A 15,567-nucleotide genomic window follows, 5' to 3' on the forward strand; every position below is an offset into this window, starting at 1 on the left:
AGTGAGGGACAAAGGAAAAAATTCCAGATCTGATTTTTGAAACTTTCTGCCAACTCTTTCAAAGTTTGAATGATAGATAGAATAAATTGGTATGTCTTGCTGACATCTCAGTATTAAAAGTTCAGATCAGTTCTTTAGATTTTATTTTCTTTCTTTATTCCAAATTCTTGTTTCAATAATCTACCCTCCATGTCCATGTTTCCCCAAATCAAACCTCCTTAGTATTGTCATATCTTTAACGTTAATGTCACCCAATTGTTGAAAGGATAGGTTTAAAACTTTATCTGGGAGTGCACCTATGAGGCCTACACCTAGGAACAGTGATCAGTCACTACCCAGACTTGGGGGTTTAGAAGCACGTGGGAAAATAGCAGTTGGATCCAATCACAATAGGCTGGTATCCATCCAGAGATTGGGATGAGGAGTTTGTGAAAATTGGCAAGGATTAAATCATTTGTTTAACTACTGTTGTTTAACTATTGTTATCACAGATTGCCGTGGTATTTATACAGAGACAATAGTAATATTTTTGCATGTAAACTTGATAGATGACAATTTACCATATGACTGGAACACTTTTAAGGTTATAGTGTGTTAGGATATAGATATTCAAGCCTGTCTGGCCTATACTTTAAGAATTTAGGTGTATTCTTATCACTTAGCTAGTTATAGAAGTATAAAAGAAAGAATCAAAATCATTGTCTATCTGTGTAAGGGCCTTCTCTCACTGTGACAGTCTGAGGCCCTGTTTAGTCATATTGAAATAAGGCAATCTGGGGCTGTTAGGAAGGCGATCCGATCTATCACCTCCAGAGAAAGGAAAAAGCCTAGAACATGTAAAAGGAAATTTAGTTTGATAGTTTTCTGTCTGGTAAGAACTCACTTATCAATAGACACAGCTGGAAAACCCTTATGTCTGTATAGATGTAGTTGTGAAATCCTCACTTCTGTATTGTTTTGTATGTTTATTTGCATGGTCTCTGTCTGGTTCTGTGATTATTTCTGTCTGCTGTATAATTAATTTTGCTGGGTGTAAACCAATTAAGGTGGTGGGATATAATTGGTTAAATAACCATGTTACAGTATGTTAGGATTGGTCAGTTAAATTTCAGTAAAGTAATTGGTTAAGGTATAGTGAAGCAGAACTCAAGTTTTACTGTATAGTCTGCAGTCAATCAGGACGTGGAGGGGGGGAATGGGAACAGGGACTGGGGGTGGGGGAAACTGGGAACATGTTTTGCTAAAGGGAGGAATGGGAACAGGGGATGGGAACAGGAACAGGGACACAGGCAAGGCTCTGTGTTGTCAGAGCTGGGAAGGGGGACACTAAGGAAGGAAACTGGAATCATGCTTGTTGGAAGTTCACCGCAATAAACATCGAATTGTTTGCGCCTTTGGACTTCGGGTATTGTTGCTCTCTGTTCATGCGAGAAGGACCAGGGAAGTGAGAGGGTGAAGGAATAAACCCCCTAACACAGTGCATGAAAATGCAGTATCTGTTCATCTTAGATTCAATCCCCTTATTTAGTCTGTTGATAATTTAAGATTACAATAAAATGATTGAGTTGTTATACTGATGAGTTCAATACCTTGAATAAAAAGAATGAAAATTTAGTCTCATGTTCATTATGTTTTTTTCACTTTTGCCTGAATATCAAGGTATAAAAGTACTATGTTCCCCACAGAAATTGTGCAGTAATTACTACACTGACATGTTTCAAATAAATCTCAGAAAACCATCGGTTGCAAGGTTGACCAATCTGTGGTTCAAAAAGGGGAAAAGAATAAACGGTAACAAACAAATTTCTGAAAAGGTTTGAATCCTCTTTAGGGTCATGTTAGAATCTTCAATACAAATCTGATTATAACACTATTCTGAAATAATTTAGTTGCTAAACATTCTGCAGAATCACGAAAACTAATAATGAAAGGGAAAATAGTTTTCACTGTCTGTTAATTTACTTCCTTTGAGATTTTTTAACACTCCAGACAGCTAAAATATAATTTCCCCCAGCCAGCAGATGGAGACAGAATAACTAAATTTTGAGAGCACCATCCTCCCCTTATATAAGGGATTTGTCATCCCACAGTTCTCAGTTGAAACTTTAAAAGCCATACTATCAAAACAGAAATCTAGGAATAATTACAAAACAAACTATTAGCATTAAACAAATTATTTCAGGGACAAGTTCTAGACTTGTATACAAGCCCTCGAAGAAAGGAAATTAACAGCTAAGGATAATTTTCCGTTTCTCTCTTCAATGTTCTATACCAGTCCATATGTTTTTGACCTCCCATAGTAGTACAAGAAATCTAACATTCAGGATGGATTAATATTTTACAGTTGCCTGCATGACCCACAAAAGCTGCATCCAATTATGTTTGCAGATTGCAACAAATCTAGTTCCTGGCCAAGTTGTACATGAACAAACAGTAGTGGTCTTTCATCTGGGCAATAAGCTCAGGTATTGCAGGCTCTTCCTGAAGGTTTGAGAGTTATACTGTATGAATGGCGTTTGGAAAAGAGGGGGAAAGGAAGAGGCACCTGTTCTCCTCCCCAGGAAGCCCCTGGGTCTTTTTTATTAGTCAGTGACTGCTCAAACTTTTTTAATTCCTCCAAGACAAGAATTTTCATTGAAGGGAGACAGCTGCCAGTCTGACTTTAGAGTGACTTTTTTTAGACAGGTGATTCGAACCCAAAGAACCCTTTAGCTATCTAAGAATTTATATAGTGATGAATAGTAGTATCTAAATAGGGGGTACCTAATTAATACCCCCAAAGCTTTAGAGCTCAGACAGAGGAGACAATAGAACAAAAAGACATCCTGATAATATAGAATGTAGCATCACTAAAGAAAGAGACTAAGATAGGATGAGGTCTTGGCAATGTATGACTACTTATTTTTGGCAGCCAGAGATCTGCTCAATTATTGCAGCCATCTAATAGCTCTTAGACTGCATGGCCTGTGGAGAAGATCTGAACATTCTCTTTAGAGAAGCTTGCATTTTCCTGTGTAAGAGGACCTTGAGTACTGCTTCAGGTTTCAAGGAGATACTAGTTCCTTATCCACTTTGCAAAAAGATGTATCCCCTCTTGGATTCTCTATGAAAATTTCTGCCTTTTCTCCCCAAATCAGATATAACAACTTTAGCAATATGTGTAGTGCTAATTTTCTTTCAGAGACATATTACTGTCCAACAACTATATCCTTCACAGGTTGGTTGCTCCTGGGGGAATTCTGTGCCACTGTGCATGTGCAGAATTTATGTCTCCCACAGATTTCTTTGCTTCTCTGCAGAAAAATGACTTTGTGATGTGGAAACCACAAAAGCGGTCATGCAACCTTCTCCAGCAGTATGTTTCGGCTGCCCAAGGCAGCTGGCAGAGAGGTAAATCACTATGGGGCAGGGGGAGGGACTGGGGAATACCCAGCTGGTGGCTTCCAGCTGCTAGTCCCGGGTGGGCTGGGGAGAATGGGACTTCCTCTTCCCCTGCATGGTATCCAGGGCCAGGTCAGACCCACCCCCAGATTTTTCCGCCAATTGCAGGAAGCTCTGCAAACTCCCTCCCTCCCTGCCACTTCCTGCACCCATCGCTCCTCAGCTGCAGGGGGAGGGATCCATATACAGGGAGCTGCTCCCACATCTGCCCAACCCCCATGCATCCAGACCCCCTCATACCCAGACCCTCCCGCCAAGCCCACCCCTCCACTCAGAAACCCCTCCCCCTATGAGCCCCACTTCCCCTGCACCTGGACCATCCCGAGAAGCCAGCCGCACCCGGATTACCACCCCACGAAGCCCCAACCAGCTGCACGTGGATCCCCACCCAACTGAGTCCCACTCCCCCAGCATCTGGACCCCTCCACTGAGCATGCCAAACCCTGACTCCCCTGCCGAGCTCTATCCCCCCCCCAGACCCCCTCCTCCTGAGCCCCAACCACCTTCACCTGGACTCCCTTACAGAGTCCCATTACCATTGCACCTAAAATCCCCTAACAAGCCTTTGTGTATCCAGATCTCCCACTGAGCCGCCTGCACCCAGATTGCCCGACACAGAACCCTCTCAACCCACATCTGGATCCCCCCCACACTTACATCCTGCCTTGCTGAGCCTGCCTGCCCATACCTGGTGCACCTGGCACAGAGGGGAAGGGCCCTGGGGTATTTCTGGGGCAGGCCTGGTCCTTATGTTGTGTCAGGGTTGGGTGCGGCCTCACCGCTGAGTCCATGTCCTGGGGGGAGCTTTACAGTAATCTCTCACCTCTGTGCAGCCAGTGGCCTGTGCTCCCCACTGCCATGCTTATTTGACAAATAAAATCTGCAGAATTTTGCAGAACGTTAAAATATTTGCACAGAATTTTTATTTTTTTTTGGCACAGAATGTCCTCAGGAGTAGTTGGTGCATGGAAAGAGCTTAGAGGGCCTTGTAAGAAATAGAAAGTAACAGATCTCAGGAAACTAGTTCTGCTGCTTTTAACCCCTCCACTGTTAGTATCTGGAAAGCAGAAAAACCTTCTCCATCCTTTTTATGCAATTGAGGATCAGAAATCCTGCCCATTCCCTGGATTGCCTCCTGTGACGCTTCCCAGAGGTACCTAGGGTTGTGAGGTACCTTGATGCCATCTGCCCTTAGCGTGAGGAAATCTTATCTGCCCCCACAGGTAAGACAAACAATATAATAATAATAATAATTGGAGATATACCAATCTCCTAGAACTGGAAGGGACCTTGAAAGGTCATTTTTTAAAAAAAGTTCATTGCTACATATCCTTCTCTACCTTAAAAATCCCTAGGATTAATTTTACAGTTACCTTCAAATGACTGCCAAACAAACCGTTTCCAGAGTCAGTAAGTAACTTTCAAGAACTGAATTACAGCTTTAAATTCTAAAATTGAGATGTGCATTTAATAAATAAGCAAAACCATAATTGTTCCTATAGTACTTTATAGTACATAATTGTTCCTATAGTTCCTATCTGCACTGTAGACTTTACAGTAATTTCCTTTGCAGAATCTAATTTCATGATACATGTAAAAATGCACTGGTTATGGTTATGATAGTGAAAAGGAAAAAAAATCTATACACTAGCATTAACTGGAATCTTCTATAAAACTATTTTAAAATCATATCCTCCTCAACCCTCTTCCTACAACTTCAAAAACCACACATTTACACAATGAAAGAATTCCTTGCAATACCTTTTGTTTATACTGAAATTAAATGAGAATATCAAGGAAATACATTATTAACTTTACCTGTAATGCACTGAAACTGCCCATCTTCTCTTCTTATTGTAAAAGCCTCCCCTGGATTAACTTGCACCAGTATAACCTTAAAAATAAAAAGGTGTTTGAAACTGTTACGTAGGAATGCGTCACATAACCCAGTGCACCCAACAGGCCATCTTTCTTCCATCTAATGTATACATTCCTTTCCATAGCACGCTGCTTGCTACCTTCTTCCTGGACAGAAATGAATTAAGTTAACATAAAGGTACACCCATGACTTAAATATAAATCTTTATGTAAAACATTTTGAAAGTTCAAAGATTAAACCAACAAATGGTTGAGGCAATAACTTTACATAATTTACTTTCTGGACTGCTGGCGAAATTTAAAGAAGTACTTCATTTTATATTATTCCAACTACAAATGTGACCTATTAACTTGGACATTAATCAAAACATTATAGATAGCTTCATAAAGAAGGCTTATAATTCCTAATATTTGAATATTAATCATAACTGCTTGGCAAATAGCTTTCAGCATGAGGGAAATATTGTGCAATTTCTTTCCTTTCACAGTACTAGTATGTTTGTACTTTCATTAATAGATAAAGCATTACATAAATAATGACAGAGTAAGAGCACCAGATGTGCAGCTTCAAACACTGTATGTATATTTTTTATCATGGAAATCTGTTTATCCTCCTAATGTTGCAGAACCAACTTGCTTTTCTATCAATTGTACATTACTTGATAACTGAAATAAACAGAGGAAGACTGATCTGTACCAAAACCAGAAATCTGCAATCTCTTCAGCCTTTTGTGTTTTAATTATTAGCCCGCCCTTCTGTGTGGGAAAGGGCTTTATAATTACTTAAAGAACCTAATTATAATTAAAAACAAACAAAAAAAGAACAGAGTCAGTATACTCCATGATTCCCTATTTGGACAGAATCTTTGTCTTGTTCAGTCTAGTTCAGACATTTGGGTCTGTCCAAACATGGTATGTGTCCTTTGTCTCATGTAAACTACAATGCAATATATCTTAATACATATCATCCACCAGTGTCCTGAACATTAAAAATTAACATGCTAAGGAAAATAAATTGGGTTTGTGCTTTTTTATGGTGTCCTAAATAAAGGCAGGACAAAAATTTGAAGTGTTCCCCCCCGCCCCCCCCCCGCCTGTTTATTCACTTTAGGAATAATAAACCACAATTTCGTGTTTTGCTGGAGGACACATTGGAGGACCAGAAACTGGAGAAATAACTTTCTTAGCCTTCCATTGAAGAGGCAACAGTACTGAAACTTTCACAAAGATCTTAACTCCCAAATGTTTGCTGGGCATTTAAATTAAGGGGTGAATAAACTGAAATCCTTCCCTGCACAATTGCTAAAGGCTCACATTCTTGGTACTTAACAATTCATAATCCTGCCAGTTCTCAAGCAGGGCAGAGTATTCCAAATAAAATAAAGTCTGACTTTCTAACTTAAACTAAGAAAAAAGTATTTAAAAACAATTAATAATCCTCCTCTTCCAAAAAACTCCGAAAGAAAACACAATTCAGGCCACCTTTTTAATACCTCATTGAGAAGAAAGAGGGTGGGAAGGGACAAAAGCATTTCCTTTCCCTCGTTTTGCTGATTACCATTACAAATTAAACAAACAAACAAAATAAAATAAAAATAAAAATCACAGTTTGTATCTCGATTTAATAGTGACTTGATGGGAGTTATTAGATACTCAGCATTCAAAGTCAGGCCACTTATTTCAGTGCCTAAATACTGATTTGGCTTAACTTTAAGTATCTGTTTTTTTTAAAAATCCAAGTTCATATTTTCACACACTGTGCAACTCTCCATTTGTTACCGGTGTTACTTGCCTTTGAAAAACTCCCAGACTGCTGGAACCAAATGGCTACATGTTTGTTTTTTTAAAAAGTGAATGCTGTTTTATCAATGTGTGATACATTAAATCTATGAATGTTTTATATAAAATATACAAATGAAAACAGCACACTGCATTCTAGAATTTTTTTCATGAATGTCTCTGACCTATTTTATATTTGAGATGGAGAGCCAAATTCTGCTCTCAGTTAAGTTTATGGAATTATTCCAAATTTATATATATTCAAAAGAGCAGAATTTGGCCTGGAGTGTACAAGTCCGGCATCTAAGTGCCAATTCCATAGAAAAACCTTGTGTATGTTGCTACACTTGTACAAAAAAAAAAAGTGACAAGTAGAAGGAAATCCACTAAAGGGCTCCTGGTGATCTACAACAACTGACATATGCAATCAAGTTAAATAATTATTCTCTCACTAAATTTTTTGCATTGTTAGTTTATAGATTTTAGAATTGTTATTTCAGGGCTTTTCTAAAAACTGCCTAGACATATGTTTATAAAGCATTTGAATTCCATGGTTTATTTTATTTCATCCTAGTGAAGTCTTAGCCTAGAGGTGGGCAAACTACGGCCCATGGGCCACATCTGGCCCAGCGGACCCTCTTGCCCGGCCCCTGAGCTCCTGGCCCGGGAGGCTAGCCCCCGGCCCCTCCCCTGCTGTTCCCCCTCCCCCGCAGTCTCAGCTCGGTGGCGGGGCTGCGAGCTCTTGTCAGGCCGTAGGTCTGCAGCTGTGCTGCTCGACCTGGTATTCTGTGCCGCGCAGAGGCATGGCTGGTTCTTGTCCTGGTGCTCTGGGCAGCGCGGCTGAAGTGCCACCAGCCGCTGGTGCTCCAAGCAGCATGGTAAGGGGGCAGGAAGCAGGGGTGGTTGGATAGAGGGCAGGGGAGTTTGGGGTGGTGGTCAGGGTGTGGGGGTGTGGATAGGGGTTGAGGGGTCAGAAGGTGGGGAACAGGGGGGTTGAATGGGGGCAGGGGTCCCGGGGGGGCAGTCAGGAAGGAGAAGGGAGGTTGGATGGGGTAGCAGGGGGCAGGGGTTCCAGGGGCAGTCAGGGGACAGGAAGAAGGGGTGGTTGCATGGGGCAGGGGTCTCAGGGGAAGTCAGGAAGGAGAGGGGGTTGGATAGGGTGGCAGGGGGCAGTGAGGGGACAGGGAGGGAGGGATGGATGGGGCAGGGTCCTGGGGGGGGGCCATCAGGGGACAGGGAACAGGGTGGGTGGGATGAGGCAGGAGTCCCAGGGGAATCATCAGGGGGTGAGAAGCAGGGAGGGAGTTGGATGGGGGGGCAGGCCACGCCTCCCCAACCAGCCCTCTATACAATTTTTGCCCACCCAGGGCCGCCCGGGGGGGGAGCAAGTGGGGCAATTTGCCCCAGGCCCCGCAGGGGCCCCGCAAGCCCTGGCCGGTGGCGGTCTGGGTCTTCAGCGGCGGGGGGGCCTTCAGTGCTGCCGAAGACGTGGAGTGACTGAAGGGCCCCCCGCTGCCGAAATGCCGCCGAAGACCCGGATTGCCCCCCCAGACCCCCTGAATCCTCTGGGCGGCCCTGTGGCCACTCCTGTCTTAGCCTCTCTACTTCATTCTCACTCCCACCCCTTAACCTTTCCAGCTGCCTCTGACACTATTTTTCATTCTTTGTATAGCCCATTCACCCTCAGCTTTTGTGATAATACTATCTTTGCTTCGTTCTCCACTCTCCTGCTAACCCTGTGACCACTCTTTCAATGGCTGCTTTTCTGTCTCACTTTTCCAGTGTATAGGGATTACCAGAGAACTATGTTCTTGGGATACTTTTTTCCTTCTACACTTTATCATTAGATAACCATATCTGCTCATTTGGAGTTAACTACATCTCTATACAGATTACATTAAAAAGCACAAACCAAAAACTAAGGTAAAAGAAAGTTATTGAAGTTGCAAGTCAAGAACTCAAAAGCTTGTAAAAGCCACATTTACAGTTGACTGTGTAACCTTAATTCTGCCCCTCTGTGTGCCAATATGCTCTGAGTGAGGGAGGAGTATTATGGAAAAATAGCATGTTATCAAAGACCATCATAATGCAGAAGGAGGCTGAATTAATGTTGCAAGGATGACAATAAATCTGGCATTTCCTAACTTCTGAGTACTTGATTTTGTAACCTAAGTAGTGTTCCTTTAACAGTATTTTTTGTTGTTGTTGGGTTTTTTTTGGATGTAATACCCTAGGGTTTTTTTTTCCCCAAAAGGAGAAAGGTAAAAACAAATTCTACTATGTGCAACTATATCCCTCCTTCACCACCACCCCCCTTTGGACCCGGAATCTTCAGCATTACTGTATAGACTTCTGCTACGTGAGCTAAAGGACTAACAACATTAGCGGGTATCATGGGAACATTGTTTTCTCAGATTGGGAAATGGGGTGCTGGGTCTAGTTAGTGGTTGGGGTGGGGGAATTTAGCTTGGTCTGGCTCTCTCTCCTCTAGCAATGGGAGTTGGGTGAGCTCTGAACTAGCTGGCCGTCTACACTACAATTTTTTTAACCCCACAGTCTGAGTCAGATGACATGGGCCATCCGCGGGTGTTTTACTGCAGCGTAGACATACCCTAATGGTACATCTACACAGCAGTTGGGAAGAGTAATTCTGGGCTCAGGTAGATGTACATGTACTAGCTCTGCTTGAGCTAGAGCCTAAAAACAGCAATGTTGCCACAGATTAAAAAACATTTTAATACCCAACAAATATTTGAAATGTTTTTTCTGACATTCAGAAGTTTACTTTGTGATCCATTTGCTATCATGTCAAGGAACATAAACTGTAATTAAGTGATAAATGCCAGTTTCCTAACAAGACTGAATCATATCACATATTAAAAAGCTCACTAGGTTTTTACTGAAAAAAAAATGGTTACTAACTTTTCTGGAACTGTAAAAGCAGCAAAGAATCCTGTGGCACCTTATAGACTAACAGACGTTTTGCAGCATGAGCTTTCGTGGGTGAATACCCACTTCTTCGGATGCAAGTCCGAAGATACTATGTATCAAGTCCGAAGATACTATGTATGCAAGATACTTTTCTGGAACTGTTGTTCTTCGAGTTGTGTTGCTCATATCCATTCCCATGTAGATGTGCGCATGCCATGTTCACTGTAGCCGGAAGGTTTTTCCCTCAGTGGTATCTGTTGGGTTGGCTCTAGTGTCCCCAGAGTCAAACCCCCATGGCGCTATATATAGGGGCCTGCTGCCCCACCGCTCCCTCAGTTCCTTCTTGCCAACAACTCTGACAGAGAGGTAGGAGGGCAGGTTTTGGAACGGACATGAGAAACACATCTCGAACAACAGATGCACAAGGTTAGTAACCGTTTTTTCTTCTTCGAGTGCTTGCTCATGTCCATTCCCATGTAGGTGACTACCAATCAGATGCAGGAGATGGGTTCAGAGTTCAATGACAAGCAGACTGTAGCACTGCTCTGCAAATCCAGAATCATCCCTAGCCTGCTGCGTGATGGCGTAGGGTGTTGCGAAGGTGTGGACTGAAGACTATGTTTCCACCCTACAGATATCCTGGATGGGAACCTGTGCCACAAATGTGGCTGAAGACACTTGCACTCTTGTGGAATGTGCCATCAGTGCCAGAACAGAGACTTTTGCCTTGTCATAGCACATGCAAATAGGAGAAGTACAGAGCACGTTAGCGAAAATGGACCTTCCGCTCACCCCGGGTGAAAAGCCGAGATAGCCATCAGGTGTACTTTAATCAGAGACACCCACATCCCTTGCCGCTTCAGATGTAGCAAATATTCCAGAATACATGCTATTGATGCTCAGATGGGTGAGACCCCTTTCTGTACTGACCAGATCGAGAACCTTTTCCATTTTGCCTGGTAAGTGGCATTGGTAGATGGCTTTCTGCTACCTAACACAACCTCTTGAACCATCCCTGATCACATTCATTCCAAAGGATTCAGCCATGGAGCTTCCAGGCTGTGAGATAGAGGGATTTGAAGTTTAGATGATGTAGGCATCCATAATCCTGAGAGATTAGATCTAGAAACACAGGTAGGGTGATTTCTATTGCCACCAAGAGCTCCAAGAGAGTGGTGAGCCAGTGCTGACAGGCCGGTGATATCAGAGGTTGCCAACCCCTGATATAGAACATTGCTGTCATGTTGTTTGTAATTGTTGCATCATTGCCGGCTTCCCTTTCAATGACACCTGCGGTCTCGGTGATGTAGCCACTCTTCCCTCCAGTGCCGAATCGCACCTGGTTGGTGATGGCAGTACCAATAGGGATACTAAGTCCCGTGCTGCCTGGAACGCCTCATGGCATTGATGGAAGCTTCAGTCTTGCACTGCTGTGGCTCTCCCTTGAAGGAGAGTTCAATGGCATTGTATTTGATGGCCCACTCACTGGGGCTGGAGTCAATAGTACCAAACTGGCAGCTTTTGAGCCTGAGTGGCCCTGCACGGATCTCACTCTGCCAGTTTCCTTATGACTGGTGGGCTTTGGAGTAGGGGAGCTTACCTTGTCCATTTTGCGTTTTCTTTTGCGGCATCAATGAATGGGATCAGTGCCATGTGAGCAGACCTCCTCTGCATGGGCGAACTTTGGTGGGGTCAGGAGTCCCAGGATGCAGATGAGGAGTCCCTCCTTGGCGCCGGAGAGGCCAGGCTGTGATGCCTCTCTCTTAAAGAAGCTGGCACGCTTCTTATGGAGGCAGAGGTGCTCGGTGCCGAGTCGGCATGACTTGGCTCCGAGGGAGGGCAAAGAGCCGCCTCCATCAGAAGGAACTTGAGTCTCTGGTCTCCTTCTTTCTGGGTCTGGGGTTTGAAACCTTTACAAATCCTGCAGCAGTCACACAGATGGGGATTCACCCAATCCGAGTGGGCATTGCTAATGGGCATAGGCTTGTGGCAAGCCTCACACGGCTTATACCCCAAAGACCGAGGCATGTCCCGGTGCCAGGGAAGAACCCCATTAAGTGGGGTCCTACTCTATTACTACTAACTAGGCGGGCTGTAGCAACTAACTGCTAAAATTTTAACTATTTACAGGAGAAAAAGACAAAAGTCCACTGGGGAGAATACTTGCAAAGCAAGGACGAGCAGTTCCAGCGACCATCACAGGCGGAAAGAAGGAAATCAAGGGGTGGCGGGGTAGCAGGCCCTTATATACAGCGCCACAAGGGCGTGACTCCAGAGGGCACCAGAGCTGATCTCACAGATGCCACTGAGGGAAAAACCTTACGGTGACTGCATGTGGCGCGTGCACACCTACATGGGAATGGATATGAGCAAGTACTCGAAGAAGAATCATTGTTCAGACCAGGGATCAGCAATCTTTGGCACGGGGCCAGTCAGGGAAATCTGCTAGTGGGCCAGGATGGTTTGCTTACCTGCAGCGTCCACTGGTTTGGGATCAAAGCTACCACTGGCCGTGGTTCGCTGTTCCAGGCCAATGGGCGTGCGGGAAGCGGCAGCCAGCACATCCTTTGGCCCACGCTGCTTTCTGCAGCACCCATTGGCCTGGAATGGCAAACTGCGGCCAGTGGGAGCTGTGATTGGCTGAACCTGCAGACTCTGCAGGTAAACAAACTGGCCTGGCCCACCAGCAGATTTCCCTGATGGGCCATGTGTCAAAGGTTGCCAATCTCTGGTTCAGACTCATGCAGCTGTTCAAAGCAAGTAAAGCAGTACTTAACTTTAAGACCCAAGAACCACATAGATCACAGAATATCAGGAGGTCAACTAGTCCAACCCCCTGCTCAAAGCAGGACCAATCCCCAGACAGATTTTTACCCCTGTTCCCTAAATGGGCCCCTCAAGGACTGAACTCACAACCCTGGGTTTAGCAGGCCAATACTTGAACCACTGAGCTATCCCTCCACCCCTAAAAAATATATGGAGATATACCTATCTCATAGAGGTGGAAAGGACCCTGAAAGGCCATTGAGTACAGCCCCCTGCTTTCACTAGTAGGACCAAGTACTGATTTTTGCCCCAGATCCCTAAGTGGCCCCCTCAAGGATTGAACTCACAACCCTAGGTTTAGCAGGCCAATGCTCAAACCACTGAGCTATCTCTCCCCCATCTAAGCTTCTCTCCCGCTCCCCCAAAAGATCTCAACTATTTCATTTAGACTCATGACACTCCTGTGAGATAGATAAGTATTATCCCCATTTTGCATAAAAGGAAATGAAGGTAGTACTAGTGCTCAAAGAGAACACAGTGCTCAAAGTAACACAGGAAGTTTACAGCAGAGTTTAGAATAGAAACTCAGGTCTCCTGACTCCTGATGTGTCTAAACTTCAAGATCATCTCTTTCTTCCTTGCCTGACCCTCAGTAGATCAGATCTATGCTCCAACAGGGGGTGCATGGTTGTAGTGACACACATGCTAGGATGTCTAATTAGAGGGGGATTGAACATTGAGACCTGAAGTGAAAGGAAGTTTTAAACTAACAGCGAGCTGAATGCTGAATTGAAGTTAAATATTGGGTTCCATCCTAGATAAAGCAGTATTTCATACCTACAAAGTGCATTTATTGAATTTACTAGTCTTTAATGTTTTGTCCTCTACCAACGTTTCATCACAATATTGTCACAAATAAATTAATGACAGTGGACATACATGCACACTCCTGGTTGGGAAGGGCTCTCTCAGCCCCTTTAATAGCATCCATGTCAAGGTTCTATGACCAGGCGTTCACTGCTCTCTATCTGATATTAAGCAGTGTCCCACACATAATACACCAATTTAAAAAATTATAAATTCAAATATTCAAATTCTTTATCTATCACCATTCACCAGAGTAAATTACATAGTAATTATAATGTATGTGTAAATGCATGGTTTAGTTGGATCTTCTGTGTCAGACCTCTGATCACAGATTGAAGAGCAATGCAACAAGTCTGTCCCTCTACTGTGTTAATGTGCCTCAGCTGTAATTTTGAAGTCAAAATAATGGCAAATTATTTATCTAGTAATTTCATAACATGCAATCTTAGCTGACTCTCCTTTTAGTCAGGAGTTCTTTGCAACCTTTTAACTTGGTCTTCTCTTCCTAAGGGTGCCTCTACATTTCAAATTAAGGTGTATTTGTAGCATATGTAGGCATAACTGCACTACTTTTAATTTAGCTTGCATGGGTAACAAAAGCAGTGAAGATGTGGAAGGAAAGATTTCAGCACTGGCTAGCTGCCTCCAGTACAAGCCCACTGGGGACCCAGGGAATATACTCGGGTTGCTAGCCTATTCCAGATATGCCTACCATGCTACAATTACACCTTAATTTGTGGTGTAACCGTACCTTCAGTTTGGCCCCATTTCTTAACTCCCTCCTCTAACCCCTCAGCAGATTCTCTGCTTAGCTCTATGTGTCAAATGAACAAAGTGACACTTCACTACTCAATTCATATTGCATATTTAGATACAAGATACGCATCATTAATTCATACCATGACACCTGCTCAGTAACAAACTAGCCCTCATATGGATTCATGTCTAAGATGTGGAAAGAGTTTGGCTCAGTTTATCTCTCAGCCATGAGATTTCCAAGAATATGCTGCCAAGTTCACTTTCAGTTCTGATTTTGCTGACATCAACCTACCATCATAATTCCAAAGGAGAGAGACTCCATCCATTTGGAGAGTTTTACTGAGTTAAAATACAGAAAGGAAGGGACTTTAATAGCCAGATAAATTTTGGATGAGTCAGACAACTGGAGATATATAGGAAGAGCATTAAAAATTCTCCTACATTACTTAAACTCACCAAGTATAGGGTCTCCATTACAAAAAAAAAAAAAAGACACCTGCGGGAAAACGTTTATTTCCTCAAAACCAGAACAAGAAGGAATTGGATGCCTTGGTGACTTTTGGGATGTCCTTGATCTCTGATGGTGCTGTCATTTTTTTGTTGATTATATTTTCTGAGTTTTTTTGTTTGCTTTTTAAAAGCAGGATCTGACCCATAACTCCAATTTGAAAGAGCACAGTAAATATTTCTTGGATGCTTAATCAAATTGGGAGATGAAAGAAATGGACCTGAGGGACAAAGTAAAACAATGCTGCAAGTGTGAGACTGAGGCTGCAAAGGGAGAAACACACTGCAAGGGACATCTGCCTAGGTCAGGGTTGTTACCATCTTGACTCAAAGGATTGTTGTGGTAAGAAAGGAGCTTTGGAGACCAGAAGCTTTTCCAAGCTCATCATCTGCAGACAGATCTAGAAGTGACCTAACATAGCATACCATGAATAAAGACTGACAGAGACAAATGAAAAAAGATCTTTACATAAGAGGCCTTGGTGAAAATATTTACTTCCTCTTAGCCAGCATGACCATGGCATTGTTTTGTAGCTAGAATAGTGAAAGTGACAGAAAATGGTGCTGATTCATGCCTTAAAATTCCCTTCAAATGCTCTGTCTTGATGGGCAAAAAGGCTGTGGTTTTTCAAATGTGTT

At 43.2% G+C, this 15,567-nt stretch overlaps 1 protein-coding gene across 4 annotated transcripts in view; it reads right to left on the reverse strand.

Moving 5' to 3' along the window:
- Positions 1-15,567, reverse strand: part of FNDC3A (fibronectin type III domain containing 3A) — a 178,703-nt gene that overhangs the window by 106,552 nt on the left and 56,584 nt on the right. For 3 of the 4 annotated variants that reach the window (XM_039532933.1, XM_039532928.1, XM_039532940.1), the window contains exon 3: positions 5,260-5,335. The exons of the other annotated variant lie outside the window; for it this stretch is intronic. In XM_039532933.1, coding sequence (XP_039388867.1) covers positions 5,260-5,335 — 76 coding nt within the window. The remainder of the gene's footprint in view (positions 1-5,259; positions 5,336-15,567) is intronic. 4 annotated transcript variants of the gene reach the window in all.

Source organism: Mauremys reevesii, linkage group 1, assembly GCF_016161935.1.
Source record: "Mauremys reevesii isolate NIE-2019 linkage group 1, ASM1616193v1, whole genome shotgun sequence".
NCBI classification, from domain to species: Eukaryota; Metazoa; Chordata; order Testudines; family Geoemydidae; genus Mauremys; species Mauremys reevesii.